This window comes from Myotis nattereri (genome assembly GCF_964212035.1).
Source record: "Myotis nattereri genome assembly, chromosome: 13".
Lineage (NCBI taxonomy): Eukaryota > Metazoa > Chordata > Mammalia > Chiroptera > Vespertilionidae > Myotis > Myotis nattereri.
The window spans coordinates 56,595,657-56,613,993 of record NC_138088.1 but is presented as its reverse complement, the minus strand read 5'-3'; the positions used below and the strand labels follow the sequence as shown (position 1 = coordinate 56,613,993).

Below are 18,337 nucleotides of genomic sequence, written 5' to 3'. Positions count from 1 at the left end.
CTGCCCTCTGCGCATGCCCCGCCCCCGCACACGCCCCGCCCCTGCACGCCCCGCCCCCGCCCCGAAGCGGGCCTCGCCTCAGTGCTCGGCGGCGGCGGCGGCTCTGCGGGACTCTGGTGGCGGCGCTCCTAATGGCTGCGCACGGGCCGCGGTGAGGCGCCGGCGGAGAGCGACGGGCGCGGGCCGCGGAGCAGCCAGAGCGAGCGTGCGCGCAGCCGGACCCCGGCCAGGCCCGGCCCGACCCGCCGAGCCCGCGATGCACCCCGGGGCCGCCCCCCGGCGCAGCTGACGCGCGCCCCGCGGACACCGGCCGGCCGGCCGGCCAGGCCACGATGGCGGGGAAGGCGGCCGCCCCGGGCACCGCGGTGCTGCTGGTCACGGCCAACGTGGGCTCGCTCTTCGACGACGTAAGTGCTTTGGCGGCGCCGGACCCGGCCCTGAGCCCAGGACCCCGGGACCCGGATCTGAGTCCTGGGATCTAGACCCAGAACCCTGGCCCTCAGACCCTGGGACCCTGGGACCCTGGGACCCTGGGACCCTGGGACCCTGGGACCCTGGGACCCTGGGACCCGGACCCGGACACTGAGCCCTGGGACTCGAGCCCTGAACCCTGTCGGTACCACCCTGCGACCCTGAACCCCAGACCCTAGTGCCCTGAGCTCTGCCTGGAACCCTGGAATCCTAGTCCCCCAGACCCAGCGTCCAAACTCCATAGGTTGAGCCCCAACCCCTGAACCCAGGTCCCCGAACCCCAGTCTTGATCCTTGTCCCAGTTCCCCAAACCCTGACCCTAGAACCCTCGTCCAGGAACCTCAAACCCCTAACCTGGCACCAACCCTGGTCCCAGAATCTTGACCCCAAAACCTTAACTCTGAGCTCTGGTCCCCAAACCGCAGCCCCTGACCTGTGGCCTCTGATTGACGGCTGACCCTCCATGGCCCTGGCCCCTGGCCAGCCTGCCTGTCTCCCTGTCTGTCTGTCTGTCTCCCTGTCTGTCTCGGACAGCCCCCAGGGTGCCGGCACCTCGCCTTTCCCCGCAACTTAGTGCCTCTCTAGCTCCCAGAAGAGGGGCTGCTTGTGGAAAGCCCTGGCCGGCGTTGCTGCCGCTTGAAGGAGAGAGATGCTGAGAAGCTCTTCGTGCCTAGAAAGGGATGCTGACTGCACAGGCCCTTCACCTCCCAGGGCCTCCCTCCCAGGCCCCAGGCCACCCCTGGGATGAGGGAGCGAGGCGGGGGCCGCCGCTCGGAGGCCGGCCAGGGCTGACCTAGTTCGGCGTTTCAGCTGTTGGTACTTAAACTGCCAACCCAAATAAAGCAGCGTGCTGCTCCGAAGGGGCGTGCTGGTGTAGGAGAAAAGGGGATGGCACCGTGGGCCCCGGGCGTCCTCCCCGCCCCTCCCTAGGTGAGCAGTGGGTGCCAGGCCGTAGGTGGTGTGGACCCCCGACTCCAGTGTGACTTAGACTCGGGGGGTGGCGGGGGGATGGCTCTTGCCCTTTCCCCGGCAGTAGCTGTGGGCGAGGTGTTTCGGTGAGCTAAGCCGTGTTCTGGGGAGGTTTGATTTTATTAATAAAAGGTAGGCGCTATTTTTGTGTATTTCTCATTTTAACTTCCAGGAGCCCAAGCATTATACTTCCCTGCTGGAGATGAACTGCTTTCCCTCTGACTTTGTCACAGACAACTTTACCTAGTTTCGTGTTTGATAAATTTCTTCAAAAGTGCCCGGTATGGGTGTGTGTCTGTATATTTAGCATTCTATTCTCGGCTTTCCAGTAACATGCCACTGCGCCATGGCTTTGCTCAGATGATTCAGATCCGTTAGCTGTGGCTTCAAAGCCTCAGAAATGTCAGGAAAATTAAGCATGGTGGGGCATTTCGGTCTCCGAGAGAAAAGAATTTTGCTGCGCAAACATTCTTCCCTGTAATCTTTGATTCTGACTTCTAGCATTTTTGTTGTGTTTCAAGTGTACACACACACTTCTCTCTGTTGACATCAAAATAGGTAACTTCATTTACTCATGTTTAGCAACATGTTGTCTTTGAATTTTCATTTTCTTAAATGCTATAGGAGTTTTGCATTATGTTTACATCTAGAAGGAACATTTGTTTTTGAAAACAGTGCATAGGTTAATTCTGCAAGATGTCTTTGAATTGAAGGGCTAGTAAAGAGGTATGTGTAACACAGGTTTCTTTTTTAATTTAAATATACTTTTATTGATTCAGAGAGGAGAGGAGAGGGAGAGAGAGATAGAAACATCAATGATGAGAGAGAATCACCGATCAGCTGCCTCCCACACGCCCCACACCGGGGACCAAGTCAGCAACCCAGGCATGTGCCCTCGACTGGGAACCGAACTGTGACCTCCCAGTTCCAGGTTCACAGGTCGACCACTGAGCCACCCCAGCCAGGCTGTAGCACAGGTTTCTTCCTGCGTGGAGCAGCCCGAGGGAGGGAGGGAGCGTCCCCAGTCAGTGGCAGCAGGGTGGGCATTACATAGTCTCACCCATGTGCCATGTGGTGCTTGTGGAAGAGACGCCTGGACATGAAAGAGGCCAGTTCTTGAAGGAGATTGTGATTCCTTGGTTTATGTGGTAGTTTCAGGAGATCTGCTTGGTGACACTGTCTTCGCATGACATGTGCCCATATTGACCAACACACTCTAGATCGGCGGTTCTCAACCTGTGGGTCGCGGCCCCTTTGGTGGTCGAACGACCCTTTCACAGGGGTCGCCTAAGACCATCCTGCAGATCAGATATTTACATAATGATTCATAACAGTAGCAACATTACAGTTATGAAGTAGCAACGAAAATAATTTTATGGTTGGGTCACAACATGAGGAACTGTATTCAAAGGGCCAGAAGGTTGAGAACCACTGGTCTAGATGGTGTTGAGGCCTGGGAGGGATTCTTTCTTGACAGTTTCAGCATCTGGGAAACCGAGCTCCAGGTTGTGGCCAGAGCATTGCCTCTTCCTGGAGGGCAATGGATCGAGGAGGAAGGTGTCTGAGTTAGAAACACACGTGCCCTGTTGTGAAGGACAGTTTTCCCTTTGTGCACAAGTGCTAGGTGATGTGTTTTTGCTTTTGTGGTTTTATCGTCTTCCCTTGTTACCCTCACCGTCATCCCCCCAGAGGTGACCACTGTTAAGGTCTGGGTGTAGACTTTAACCATGTGTTGCCCCTAACATCCTACTCTCATCTCATCAGCACTCGTGGCTCTGTTATGTCTCCATGGAGGGCCCTCAGGTTGCTCTTCACCCTGTGATGACAGACGAAGGTGTGATAAATACCTACAATACCTTGGTTCTCAAATGTTTGCCTCTTACTTTCTTAAAAATTATGGAGGACCTCAAAGAGTTATTAGTTATGTAAGTTACAACTACCAATATTTACCATATATCAATAGGTAGAAACAGAAAAAAAAGCTGAACCTGAGAAAGTTGCATTAGCTGTGAGGACATCATTGCACCTCAGACACCCCCTGGAAAGCCACCATTCACTCAGGAGACAGTGGGATGGGAACGGGAAGTCATTGCATTGTATTATTACGAACATGGCCGTGACCGGTTAACCACTCACCAAGTCTCCTGGGGCTTCCTTCCGGTGACCTCTGCCCTAGCTGTGGCTCTTCCCAAACCTGCATGGCCATCTCCCTGCCTGGGTTCTAGACATGGCTGGAGGTGCCTGGGGCTTTTCCAGGTTCACAGAGAGCCCTGTGGCTGTTCTGTAACCCCCGTGGGACTTCCACTTGCCTGGAAGGTGGTGGCAGGGCTGCGTACCTAATTGTTTTCCTTGGGGTGGCTGGATTTTGACAAGTGAGGTTTCTTGCTTTAGGCTCTTTACATATTGGTTTGGAGTGAAATGAGAGGGGAAGTTTCACAGCCGAGGTTTCAGAGCTGGTCCCACCCTTACATGGTAAGACTGTTTCTTGGGAAGGAGACCTAGCCAGGCAGTAGAATTTTGAGAGCACAGCTTGCTTTCGGGTATCTGCCTGTAAGGACTTTGTCCTGCTACTTACTTGGGGCTAAATGTCAGCTTTGAGCTGGTTTCCCTTTTTGCTTGGTCAACCCCTGCGCAGCCCTCTACCCAGGGTTTGCAGACAGGTTGTGCAACGGGGCTCTGCTGAGGATCGCTAACGAGGCTGCAGGCCTCTCAGGGCCTTGCAGACAACAGGTGTCTGTGAGCTGCTGCCCTGGGCTGAGCAGGGTGGGCAGCACCTGGGGCACAGTCCCTCTCTTCCCGGCACCATCAGTTTTGTCCTCCTTGCCCTAGTTGTAGCTCCACCCCGAAAACTCCCTGAAAGCCACGGCCTCTCCTGCTGCTGTGGGGCTTCCTCACTTCCACCGCTCGCTGCCTGCAGCGTGGGCTCTGCTCGCTGCCCTCAGCCTTCTCCCAGCTCTGCCCAGCACAGCAGGCTTGGTGGGGTGACCGGCACCTGTGCCAGAGGATCCCTTCTTCTTCAAGGACTTCTGTTTGGTGATGGCTTCACTGAGATGGCCGTCACATGCCATACACTTCAGTGTGTCCGTGTCGACCAGTGGGTGACTGTATCCACAGAGTTGTGCATCTCTCACCAGCCAATTTTAGGACATTTCTTGTACCTGAAAAAGAAACTCAGTAACCTTAGCTGTCCCCTTCCTCATTCTCTCCATCTCCCTGAACCCCAGCCTCTGGCAACCATCGTCTCCTGTCCATCTCTAGGACATTTCCCACATGGAGTCACTCATGTGGCCTTTTGCATCTGATTTCTTTCCCCAGCGTGTTCTCAGTGCTGGCGTATGTCAGAGCCACATTCCTGTTCAGGATGAGAGCTCATCTCCTCTTGGACACACCAGTCTGTTATCTCCCATCCATGATGGGCACCTGGCCTGCTCCACCTTGACCATTAGCAATAGTGCTGCCATGAGCATCTGTGCCCAGGTTTTTGCATGGACGTTCATTTTCTTTCTCCTGGGCATGTGCCTGGAGGGGACTGCGGCTGCTTGCTGACTCCTTGTGGAGCCTGTCGAGAGCTGTTCGCTGTTTCCAGGGCGCCGCCCGCAGTGCAGCTCACCTGCCCAGTCCCAGAGCTGCAGTTGCTCCACATCCTGCCAGCACTCCTAATTATGTCCTTTTTCAAAGACTCCTTCCCTAGCTGCTTGGACACCCATCATTTGGCTCTTGTTCTCACCCCCACCTCCCAGCATTGCCACTTTTTTCCAGCCTTACTCACCTTCTGGGAGCTCAGCTAGACTCAGGCCTCTCTATGTGGACACCCAGGAGGTAGGGAGAGGACCCAGATCCTGAGCGCAGCATACAGTGCTGTCGCCAGGGGCAGCCCAGTGCACAGGCCAGTGCCTAGTCTTCCAAGAGATGGGGGAAGCAGCAGTCCTTGTCCACGCAGCCCGGAGCAGGCTCTGGTGTGCCGGGCAGGCGGGGGCTGACCGGCGGCCTCCTCACAGTCTCCCTCCCTGCTGTCCCGGGCCCCTGGTCCCATGGGGGTGGCCTGTGGCATTACTGCTTGTGACCTAAGATCTGAGTGTACTTTCGGTTTGCCCAAGTTTGGGACTCTGTTTGTAGATGGGGTCCCGCCCATCCCCACGGTGGTAGGATCAGATATACGGTGATCCCAAGTTCGGTACAGTTATGGGCTGCTTTCTCTGCTGCACACCTCACCCTTTATAGCACCGTGCCATGCCTGCCTTAGATGTGGTTCTCATTGGAAGTCAACATGGCGAAGGTCTATGTGCAGCCACACTCGCCTCCTGGTCCTCCTGCCCGACGTCCTGGATCTCACAGGCGGAGCTCTGAGCTGTCGGCCAGCCTCTGAGAGCTCACACTGTCATCTGTGGGGTTTCCTGTTTTTATCGGCTCTCCAGTTGCTGAGGGAGGGTTTAGATCACTGGGTGGGGGAGGCACTTCTTCGATGTAAAGTATTAAATATTTTTCTTGTTTGAATCCAGTGAAGTGAGCACTGCAGGTCGGCCTGCTGGACAGCCCTGGAGGACAGGGACATGTCTACTGCCTCTCAGCCTGGGATCTGGCAGAGCGCCCTGAGAAAGGTCTCTCCACTTGAGTTTGGGGCTTGCATGCCCATATGGCACACACCATCAGCATGGGGCCTGCATGGCCTTCCTGGAGCTGGGGAGGAGGGGCCATGCAGCCCTGGGGTCTGACTCCGGTGGGCGATGGCTGGGTTTCGGGGAGAGAGGCCTGTTCTAGGGTGACTCAGAAGTACAGGAATCAGACCAGGCCTGCCTCCAGCGGATTGCCCCTTTAGAGCCCACTGACCAGAAGGGGAGATGATGGGAGGCCAGTGCTGCCTGGGAAGAGGTGTCAGGGCCCCACAAGGGACTACAGGGTGATGGCTTAAAAAAAAAACTTTATCGTTGAAAGTATTACATATGTCCCCTTTCCCCCCATTGATCCGTTATAGCCTGCCCTCGCCCCCTGCCCCAGGCTTTCACCACCCTACTGTCTGTGTCCATAGTTATGCATATATGCATACAAGTTCTTTGGTTGATCTCGTCCCATGGTGGTAGCTTTTTAAATGTTGACTACCTCAGTGTCTGCCTGGGCGGGCTGATGGCAAGGTCTCCTGTTGGGAGGTGGGCTTGGTCCAGGATGGGGTCCAGTAGTGGGGGTCAGCGCGGGGCCTGGTGGCTAATCAGAAAGGCAGCAGAGGGTCTGAGCAGCATCTCGGTCACCCACCTGCACTGCTTTATAAAGTTTAAAATTTGGTTTGGGAGATGAAAATGGCACTGAAGCAGAGTGTCCACTGGGAGGGCCTGCACAGGAGGGGCCCACAGCTCCATCCATCACAGGGAGGAGGCGAGCAGACCGTGCAGGGCGGAGTGGCACTGTCCCATCCTGACCTCACTTTGTGTGGGGTGTGCATGTGGCCAGGGATGATGTGGGAAGTGTCTCAGGTCCCCAGATGTCAGTCAGGATTGGGAGGATCTGGAGTAGGCTGGGGAGTGAGTGACAGGTCCTACACCAAAGCTGGTCTGGGTGCTGCACAGACTGGAGTTTCCTAGGCTGACGAGGTGCCCTAGCTGTCAGGGAAGCACACTGGTGCCTCCCACGCTGGAGGGAAATGCTGCCTCCGGTTCTGGTTTTCCCTTCAGTGAATAAGAATAAGTTCCCCTCTTCTCCAGGAGCAGGGCCTTGGGGTCACACTCTCACTGGTGGGCCATTGTGATCCTGGGCTTGTCTTCTTGGGCCATCAAGTTCCCGATGAGGGGTTGGGGATGCCACCCAAGCTATAAAGTGCAGTCCCCTCCCCGTCTGAGCAGAATGCCCTGTGGTTGGGGTGGCTCGCCCTGCTCTGCTGTGGCACCAAGAAGCCTATGCCGAACCTGCCCCTTCTTCCATCTGCACCCTGGCCCTGGTTACTTCCTGCCCACCGGGCCTTCGTGGCTCAGCTTGCTCTGGCCCGGGAGCATGGGAACTGGTGTCTGGGGCTGTGTCTTGGAGGTCTAGCCCTGGCTTTGGTTTCCAGGTTCACTGGTGTGGGCTCGGACAAGCCTCCTTCCTGCCCTACCTCTCAGGGCCTCTGAATGGCCAGCAGTTATTCTGGGAACCAAAGGGGATTTAAAAGCAGAAGGCATGGCTTGGGCCCAGGTCTTGGTGGAGGGGAAATCCGCTCGAATGCCCTGTGGGAGGCCACACTCCAGTGTCTGTGAGGACATGCAGTGGCACAGGGAAGTGTGGAGGTCTCTGCCTTTCATCACATGTGACTGTGGGCATGTGACTTAACCTCTTTCTGCCCATGTGTGTGTCAGGAAGGTAGGAATGAAACCCAGCACGGTGGCTGCAGCAGGTACAGGAGGGAACGGAGGCCCTGACAGGTGTGTGGCATTGGTGTTGTCACCTGTCCCTGGGTGCCTCCTTGGCAGGTCTCTGTTCTCTCCTTCCTGGCAAGGGCCTCCTGGGTCCAGGGCTGAGCAGTGCTCAGGCTGCCTGGTTGGTCCACCAGCTGTCCCTGATTGTGCCAAAGGGACGGCCTTGTTGTGCACCACCCGGCACCTGTAGCGATGCTGGATGGTCCTCTGTTGCCTGGACAGGACATGCTCCTCCTTCCTCGAGGAGCCCCTTTGCCCTCCTGCCACCAGCTCTGTGCAGCACTTCCCTGCCCCACCCTGAATTGGGTCCAGGTTTGTGTTTCGGTCCATTCAGTCTTCCCTGTTGATATCGATCTCATCACATGACATTTCACTCAGGTGTGCTGGCCTCTGACCTGCAGTGGCAGGGGCGGGATTCTCGGGATTCTATGTAGATGGTTGTGGGGGCAGAGTGGACACAGCTCTGGGGGATCAAAAGAGCTGCGAGGCCACTGGGTTCCTGGACCCTGCTGTGTTCAGGCCCACCAATGCCCCTGTCAGAGCGTGGGTGGGGCTGGGCAGCCAGTCCTCCAGGCAGTTGGGAAAGGCTGGATCCCTCTGGTGGTATTAGTCCTTAGGAGCAGGCGGTGGCAGGCAGGGCTCCCTGGAAGGGACATGTCTGTCCATAGCCTCCCCTCCCACTGCCCATGGACTGGGTGGACACCGGCCCAGATTGGGGCAGAGAGTGCCTCGTGCAGGTGAATTCTCTGCTCCCAGACTCTGGGTGTGATGGACCATTTAGAGGGCTGTCCCCACCCTCTCTCACTGTCTCCCAAGCATCTCTGATAGTCCTGCTTCCTGGAGGGTTTTGTTCCATGGTGCACCCACCTGGTCATCAAATGCCCTCTCGAGTGGACAATTTCTGTGAATTGGCAGCCGTGTTCCTGAAATTGCATGGACGAGAGGTTCAGCCCTGCAGGGCAGAGGGCCAGCTCCTTCCTGATAGGCACGCGGCTCTCCTGGTCTGGGCTCATCACCTAGTGAGCACAGTGCCATCACAGGATAATGGGGGCAGGTGTCAGATCCGATGTTTCCAGCTACTTCCTATTAGAAGAACAAGAGGAAACACTACTTGGGTCCTCTTTCTCCATTTAGGGAAAACCTTTTCCCTCTTGTGACTGGAGGTGATGGGCACTCAGGCTCTGAGGCATGCTTGCTAGCCTGCATCAGTGGGCACTGGCTTTATCCCGGTCAGCAAATGTTTACCCAGCACCTGAGTGCAGGGCATCCTCTGCATTTGCTGTGTTGTAATTGGGGATGATTTGGAACTTCCTTTCAGACAGATTCATTTTGTTAAGAATGACATCTGTCCAAGTCACAAATTTGTGGGGACATATGTTTTGCTTTTCTTTTCTCCTTCACTGTTACGGTTTTCAGATCTGTTGCAACTTCCTGTTTTCGCTGTACCGCTGTCACTACCCTCGCCCTGCATCCAGGCAGCACATACTGTGCAGAATCCAGGTGAGAGGGGGGCGGCTGGGCTGTATGCGGGGACTGGAGGGTCGTGGTTATTAATGCTGCAAACAGAATCTGGGTGAGCAGTGGAGACTGACCAACCAGGAAACAAAAGTAACACCCCGGTGGCCAATTTGATGACTCCAAGACTGTCACCAGGGCCAGGTAGAGTCTCATCTAATTCTCTGGACCCTCAGGGCTCTGTCCTTACATAATGGCCCAGGGGCACTTGATGTGTTTAGAGGGGGAGTTCTTAGGGCAGGAGGTCTGGGCTCCATGTAGGTCAGCCTAGGGTCCTCCCATTTTCAGTCTCCAGGTTTCGGGTGGTTCTGCTGTGCTGCCCAGGTTCAAGTTTGACGGAGTTTGCAGGTGTGTGAGTGACGGGGTCTAGGAGAGCTAATTTTTAGGGATTATTAATGGCTGGTCCCAGCCCTGGCCGATGGATCAGTGGTTAGAGTGTCAGTCTGTGCACCAAAGGGTCTCAGGTTGGATTCCAGGTCAATGGCAAAATGGCACGTACCTGGGTTGTGGGTTCGCTCCCTGCCCCCAATAGAGGCATGTGTGGGAGGCAACCAGTCGATGTGTCTCTCTCACATCAATGTTTTTATTTCTCTCTCTCCCCCTCTCTCCTGCCCTTCCACTCTCTGAAAAGCAATGGAAAAAGTATCCTCATGTGAAGATTAAAAAATAAATAAAAATAAATTTAAAAAAATAGCTGGTCCCAGTGGCCTTTCATTCACTCATATTTAGTGAGCTCCTCCTTGGAGTTGGGCCCCTTCCAGGGGCTGGAAGTGCAGCAGGGGGCACCCCTGAGGCCCCCCGGTAGTGGTGATCCCATCAGCACACTGCCTCTGTGGGCATCCTCTGAATTGGCTGGGCAGAGCGGCCTAGTGCTGGGAGCAGCCCATGGGCCCCTTGGGGGAGGCCCCCAAAGCCCCTGTGTGCTGCCTTCCCTGCTTCACCACCCCCCTGCCCCCCAATTTTCTACACTTACCCCATCAGTCCTGATCTAAGACAGGAACGGTCTATTGGGTAAAGTCTGGAGAGCAGGTGATGTCACGGAGCATGAGGCAACAGAGAAGGTCAGGAGAGGTGAGGACTGGAGGCGGCCTGAGAGGGCGTCCTGGGAGTCTGGGAGGGGTGCTTCAAGAAGGGCTTGCTGTGCGTGAGAGGAGTGGGGCCCCGGGCATATCCAGGAGCCAGCAGGCTGAGCCATGGTTTGACTGCAGAGTTGAGATGCCTGGCATGTTGTCAGGACTGTCGCCCTCTGAGGCAGGGGTTCTACTGTTCCCCTTCTCGTCTTATAGGGATGAGGCACCGTCCACCGTTAGGACAGAGGGGGCCTTGCACGGGGCAGCCTGGCTCTGGGCTTGCGCTCTGGTCCCTGGGTTGTCCCAGTTGCCAAGCACAGCAGGAGATGGACTTTAGGGTGACTTAGGATACAAGAAATGCCCTGGGTGTGGAGACCACAGGTGGCCTCCTGGGGCAAGTGGCCAAGGTTGGGGCGAAGGCTTCGGAGCATGGGAGCTACCCTGGGGAAGTAAGGAAGGAGTGCCCATTGGGGCCACTTTGGGGCTGAAGCAGAGACTTGAAACAGGGAACGGGCCTGCGTGGGAAGTACGGGGCTGGCGGGGTGGTGAGTGAAGTAAGCTGCAGGCTGAGAGGCAGCGTGCGTCTGATTGGTTCGAGCCCCAGTTTCTTTTGTGCACTGGGGACTGCAGCTGATGACCCCACTTCTGGGAAGACATGGTTAGAGCCAGTGCCTCTGCCTTGGCCCCGCTGTTGGCCTCCCCAGGGCGGGGCCTTCAGTGTGGACGTCAGCTCCTCCTGCATGCACTCGGGCCAGCCGAGCTGCCTGTGCTCTATCGGTATTTTGAAAGCTCCTGATAAGTGAGTCAGTCCGGAAAGGGAAGAAGGGGGGCTCAGGCTAGGCCAGAGGGTGAGGAGCTCAGAGCAACTCAGGGCAGTGCAGCCGGGAGCATCAGTGTCCTTGGAGGGAGGGGTCCACCCAAGGCGAGGCACACAGGAGTGGCTCTCAAGGATGGGGTCCGCTGTGGACCGCTTCCTGAGGAACCACGGACGACAAACATGAAAGCACCAACACATGTACTTTCCATTTCTAGCATTTAATGTAATAAATTCCACATGGGGAGAAAGTTAAAAATGTATCTCAGTTTCTAGGAGAAAATTGATGTCTGTGACCCTAACCTTGCTAATTTTAGTTTTCTATGAGAAAGGCCTGTGGAGTCACTCAAAAAGCCCGAAACTCCTTGTGTATATTCCGTATGGCATTCAAACTGTTTTCAGCAGAGCCAGCGGGCAGACCTTGACTGTCTTCAGTGCTTGTGGCAACTGCTGCATCAGGAACCTGTACTGTGGGTGAAGGACAAAGTTTTATCTTGTAAGAGACTAAACAGGCACTTCCCTACTGGAACTTAACTTGACTCTAGCCGGGTGTTGCTTTTTACAGGGAAAGTCCAGATCCCAAGCTGAGTGGTGTTGACTTGGGGTCTGCGCGTGCCCCTGGTGTCCCGTGGGGCTGCCAGGCCCGGACGCATGTGCTGGGTCTGCTCCCTTCCATATGGGGAGCAGCGCCCTGAGCCCAGACATCTGCCCAGTGTCCTGGAGTGCAGAGCATGGAGCAGAGGGACCCCCAGGCCAGCCCTTCCTTGTCACAGATGGGCCTCAAGTCCCTATACTGAGGTTACTAAATACGTGGCTCCCCTCCCCCTCAGCACCATGCTTGTGGGACAGACACCCTGCTCCTGTCCTGTGCCTGGCATATCCTGGCACCCTGAGGGTTACCTGGTACTCTGGCTGCTTTGGAGTTCACCCACTGAGTGAACATGCCAAATGCCTTCGCAGACACCGATGGACAGTGAGAGGGCATCCCCTTTCTTACTGTCACAGTGCTGAGCACCGAGCCTTCCACTCGCCTTCTCGTGGCCAATCCCTGGGTGACTGCCCAGTGTGCCCAGACAGGGTTACGTATGTGTGGGTGTATGTCTGCACACCTCATACGATGTCCATACATGGCCATCACACATGTATACACTCACACCTGCTAGTCCACATCTCGACAACTTTTGGTGTCACCAGTCCTTTGGACCACTCAGGACGCTGTAACATGTATCTTTTATCCTGGGGTTTGCATTTCCCCGGTTACTTGTAGAATCATTTTGAAACTTTTTCTTTGGGTTTTCAAGGATCTTTATTTTAGATTGTGCAGCTTTTACAGATCTTGTTTCTAATTAGTGATAGAGTTATTTTGATAAGGAATGCCCGGATTATAGGCTCGATCTCCAGTGTGGGGCATGCAGGAGGCAGCTGATCAATGATTCTCTCTCATCCTTGATGTTTCTCTCTTTCTTCCTTCCTCTCAGAAATATATATATGTATATATACACACACACACACACACACACACATACACACACACACAGTGGGGCCTTGACTTACAAGTTTAATTCGTTCCGTGACAGAGCTCGTAACTCAAATTACTCGTATGTCAAATCAAAAAGTGAACGAGTGAGACACGTGATCAACGTGATGCTGGGCTGATGTTGTGGTGTTCACTGTGACGTTTGCTGCGCCAACTAGCGGTGGGGTATCTGAAGCTGGCTCGTAACCCGAATTTTAGCTTGCAACTCAAAGCAAAAAATCGGCCGAGAGACAGCTCGTATCTCGAAAAACTCGTTAGTCGGGACACTCGTAAGTCAAGGCCCCACTGTGTGAGTGTGTGTGTGTGTTTGTGTGTTTGTGTATTCCAGTTGGCCACCATTGTTCATGGTATTCCCTTGTAATCCTTTTAAATTCTATAAGGTTGATAGTAATGCTCTCTCTTTTAGTCCCAATTTCAGTAAGTTGAGCCTTCTAGCTCAGTCAGTCTAGCTAAAGGTTTGTCAATTTTGTTCATCTTTTCCAAGGACTAACTTTTGTTTCATTGATTTTTCTCTGTTGTTTTTCAAGTCTTTGTGGTGGCTGCATTTAAGTGAAATCAGACAGGAGGCGTTATTGACAGTCCCACTGCTGCTGTAACTGCTGGTGAGAGAACTTAGTTCTCTGCCTTTCGCCTTGCTTTTCCTTGTTTTGGTCGATACTGAGCCTTTCTCCCAGTTGTTTCTCAGTGGAGCTGCATTTCTGGAGCAGGCCGATGTGGCTGCTCTTCTCCTCGGTCCCTGAGGTGTAAACAGCGGCCTGTGGCCCTGATTTTGGGTCCCCTTTCCTGCACAATTAAGCTTTGGGCACCACTGAGGTCCCCTCACTGCAGATCTGTCAGTTTTGTTGCTTGAATAAATGCTAAGCCGGCAGTAGCCAGCTTCCAGCCAAATGCTCCTCTGAGTGCTCTGCTGTTTCTGAGCACCGGCTGGCTGGCAGCTCCAAGAATCTGCAGGGACCTGGCCTGTGGTGCCCGCCACAGACTCCACTTGCTGAGCGGCTGTCTCCTCCCTGACCTCCTGTGACTGACAGTAGGAGGAGCAGCAAGTACCTGGATTAGTCTCAGGAGTGGAGCAGGGAAGGAATGCCCTGTAACAACTTCCACTGAGCCACCTTCTGAAGGCTGCCAGGTCGTCTGCTTTGCAGGTCGGCCCTGGATTATCCCACACAGCATGAGCTCAGCTCACCTGTCTGATTCCAGAGACCACCATCAGTCGCTTCTGTACCTCGAGGTGTGGACACTTCCTGACTTCGGGGTAGTTTGCCTAAAGCCCCATAGACTGAGCTCTGTCCTGTGCACATGGGGTGTGCACTGTGGTGCTGCTCCCCTCAAGGGTGTGGCACACGCTTCCAGGGAGTGACAAGCTCCTTACTTAACCAGGGATAGCCGGGGTTGAGCCCTGCCCCCGAGAGTTTGTGGTTGGGCCAGGAGGATAATGGCAGGGTTATTTTATAGCCGTATCCTAGCTCTTGGTCTGCTGCAGGCCTCTAGTTACAGTAGACAGAACAGCTCTTGCTAGTTTAAGCAGAAAAGGAAGTTTTGAAAACAGGTGGCTCCTAGGAAGGGCTAACAGTCAGGCTTGGAGGGCCCAGGAAGGGGTGGCTGAGTCCATCTCGCCTTTGGGGCCCTGCTGCTGCTGTTGGGCAGAGGACCCGCCTGGCGACTGCTGACAACTGTACCCCTTTGCCCACCCCTGCCCTTGCTGAGATGGGTGCCCAATGGCTTCCAGGTCAGGGCTGGAGCCCAGGGAACTTGCAGTGACAGAATGATGGTGACACGGGCCCTGCTCTCAGAGGAGCATGCTGGGAGGACCTGAGCCGCCTTCCACCAGACCACCACCAGGGCCTGTCATTGGGGTGTCGGTGCCTCCACCTCGCTGAGTTGTAGGTCCTTGAAGCCCCCAATTGTAAATTCTGGTTACTGTACACGACGATAATACTTTTGCTTAAAATAAATTTTGCCAACAGCTTATATTGGCAGTGAAAACAGAAACTTGAGGCCAAAATGTAAGAAAATTAGAGCGTGAAAACTCATTTTTGTGGCTTCTGTCTGATTAGGTGTTCTCTGCCCTAGGTGAGCCTAGGAGCGCATCATCTGTGCAGTGTCAGGGCACAATCCATGACTGCAGCTCACCTGCCTCCTCGACCCCAGGTGTTTGGCATTGGTTTGTGAAGGAATACAGTGTGTTTGTACATCCTTGAGATTTTTCAAAGTGGCATTTGCTGGAATTTTTATAGCTTCAAGGAGACCAAATGAGCATGTGTGTATGTTTGTGCATTGGTTTGTAGATTTAACATATTTTTATTGTTTTAATTCAAACACCCCTCCTTCCATTTATCGCTCTTTAGTATACATTGGTCTTTAAAATACATACAGTCGTAGTCTGTGAGTTGCATTTCAGAGTAATAAAGGACCCAGAACAAAATGGTGATTTAGAACAGCGGTTCTCAACCTGTGGGTCGCGACCCCTCTGGCGGTCGAACGAACCTTTCACAGGGGTCGCCTAAGACCATCCTGCATATCAGATATTTCCATGACGATTCATCACAGTAGCAACATTACAGTTATGAAGTAGCAACGAAAATAATTTTATGGTTGGGTCACAACATGAGGAACTGTATTTAAAGGGCCAGAAGGTTGAGAACCACTGATTTAGAAGAAGGTGTGCTGAGGACCTGTATCTTCTCTGCACCTGCACCACAGAAAGGAGTGGGTAGCTGCCGGCCTCGCAGGGATCATTGCTTCTGGCTCAGGCCCAGTGTGGGGACTATCGCCAAGGGGCAAGCTCTGGACTTTCTGCCCTGACTGTTGCCCCGAGGAAGGAAGCACACAGGCCACCAGCTCCTGGGCCTCAGTGTGGAGTTCCAACAGGGTCTTCCTGGGAGCCCTCTCGCAAGAGCAGAGGCCACCCCTTAGGACCCCACTCTTTTCTTGTTTCTGGGCTCCTCCCAGAGGCTGCCACAGTGCATGGCACCCATACCCACCTCCCCTGCTGCCCCACAATGTCTTCTGTGCCCTCCTGTTTGCACAACAGGAGACCTTTCCTAGATGGTCCCACCTGACTCTTCCCAACCATCCACAGCGAGGGGCCCAGGATGACCATACTGGCTTAGATATATGGAAGCCCCGCTTTGCCTGTGGGGATCCTATGCCCATCCTAGAACCAGATGCGGGCCCAGAGGACAGTCCACTCCTCACCCTTGAAGAAAAGGGCTGCCGGTGCACCCACTGGCAAGGGGGGTATGAGGGCCACTCCCCCATGAGTTGGTCCCCACCCAAACTGCTCCCCGAGCTCCTGCCTCTATTTCTCCCAGTCACACCTGAGCTCTTGTCCAAACAGCATCCCTCTGCTCTGTTTTCTGCTACCCACTCCTCGGCTTATGAGCCCCTCAATGTCCTGGCTGGTGGTGTGTCTGAAGGGGAGGGTCCTTTCTGGGGTTCCCACCCAGTGGCCACCAATAGGGAACCCTAGGGATTCTCATTTCTGTCTGGCACTCCCAAGCCCACTGTCCTGCCCTACTACTCAGTCTGGGCTAACCTCGTCTTCCCACACATGCTGCCCTCTGCCCATTGAGAGCAAAGTAGAACCTTCTCGAAAGCTTTTAAAGAAGCAGTTGTCAGACCTGAACAACACGCTGTGTTGAGGTTGTTTGTGTATTGGAAGTATGTAGTGCCGGCTGCACTGAGCTGGGACCCTTTCAAGTGGGGATCCCGGCACGAGAGGAAGCACCTGCCCCTGCACAGCCTGGTGTAGGGAAGGGGATTCTGGAAGGTGGGGTCTCTGTGGCCCTACTGGGACTGAGGGGTTCTTGTCCTTGGGGCTGGGGCTCTGGCTGGGTTTGGGGAGCATGGTGCTTCTAGGACACCAGACCATGAGGAGGGAGTGCAAAGGGCCACCTGATGTTTGTCCTCATTTATATATACTTTTTCTACCCAAAGCATTAGCCAGACCCCCACTTTGGGGTCAAAGTGTAGATGGGTAATGGATGGTAATAGTCTGAATTGAGGAGTAGGCAGGCCTGGAAAGCAACTTGATGTTTTGTTCAGAATCAGCTGTGAGGCCATAGGGCCCTGAACAGCCAGACCTGGCACCTGAGAGCCGGCCAAGCGACACACGTGGCTCCCGGGTCTCCTCGCCACCCCACTGCACTCTGCACAGCCCATGCCCTGGCGAGACGGCGGTGGAAGCTGGCCTGGAACAGCCAGTGGAGTGGCAGTCCTGCATGTGCCGGGGCGCCCTTCCACGGTAACCAGATGTCTCAGAACTGAGCGTGGGCCCATATTTACATCAAGGATGCTGGACAGGAGCATATTCATGTTCACAAGTTTGCCAAAATGCTGAGACTGTGTTTCAGTAAGTGAACGCAGAGCATACGCAGGGCAGGAAAAGCCATGGTAATACATGGGAGATGCCAGTGTGTCTGAAAGACCTTAATTACGGGCTCCTGTGCTGAATAACTAAAAGCTGAAGGAGCTGTCTCTCAGGACTGCTATTGAAAAATGAAGGGTGCATGGGTGTCCCACAGAGAAGCTAAGCCCAAAAGGGAGAAGGAAGGAAGGACAGGGACCCAGAATGTCCCTGCCATGGCTATGCTGGTTTTCACTGGGCTGGCTGGCTGGGCTAAGTGGGAGGGCTTCTGTAACTGGTACCCGATGACTCAGTTGTCAAGGAGGTGTGTCCAGTGGATGGTCGCCACATCCCACTCTACCAACCAAAATTCAGTTTGGAGACACTTATTTGTTCAACTATGTTCAAATAATTTTGAAAAAATTAACGAAATGGATACTTTGCTAGCAAAATGTACGTACACTTACCCTAGAGGAGAGGAAAAAGTTGAATTGGCCCATTATTAGAGAAAAATGATTGATGGACCTAAAGCCACTGCCCCCCAAAGCTCCAGGCATAGCTTTCAACAGTGGATACTCCCAGCTGTCGAGGACAACCACCTCCTTCTACTTACATGACCCCATCGCAAGAGAGACTATGGGTACTTAGACGCTAGGACTGGCCCGTAAGGCAGCACCACAGTGACAGCTGCTGAGTGGTCTCACTCTGCCTGTGGGTGGAACCATCCCAGAGAGGCTCCAGGAGCAAATGGCGGGGATGGGGGGTGTTTGTGTTAGACCGGAAGCATGCCTTGTGTTGGAAAGATGGTAATGGAAGTCAGCATATTCACCAGTCAACAATTGAGCAACAGGAAAACCCCTTATTGGCTCATCGCTATAGATGCTGAAAAGATATTTGATAAAATTCAACATCTCTTGATTAAAAAATGACTACTCTTAATAAGATTGAAACAGGTATATTTTTCTTAATATGATTTTAAAACATGGAGATCAAACATTTCTTTTAGAGTCGGGGTTAAGACAGATAGATACCTGGTATAACCATGATTATTTAGTATAGTTCTAGGAGCTCTAACTAGTGCACCTAATAATTAAACAAGAGAAAGAAGACTAAAATATTGGAATGTTAAAATGGAGAATCAAAGCTGTTTTAATATTTGCAAGTCATATTGCATATTTACACATTTACATAGTTGCAAATCATAATTACAAATATTGTTATGTACCTGGAGAGCAT

General features: G+C 53.9%; 1 protein-coding gene across 1 annotated transcript in view; it reads left to right on the top strand.

The window, feature by feature from the left end:
• The first annotated feature begins 236 nt into the window (after positions 1-236).
• The window catches only part of INPP5A (inositol polyphosphate-5-phosphatase A), a 140,152-nt gene continuing 122,051 nt past the window's right edge, over positions 237-18,337 (top strand). Inside the window, exon 1 of the mRNA XM_081104480.1 lies at positions 237-407. Coding sequence (XP_080960606.1) covers positions 333-407 — 75 coding nt within the window. The 5' untranslated portion in view covers positions 237-332. The remainder of the gene's footprint in view (positions 408-18,337) is intronic.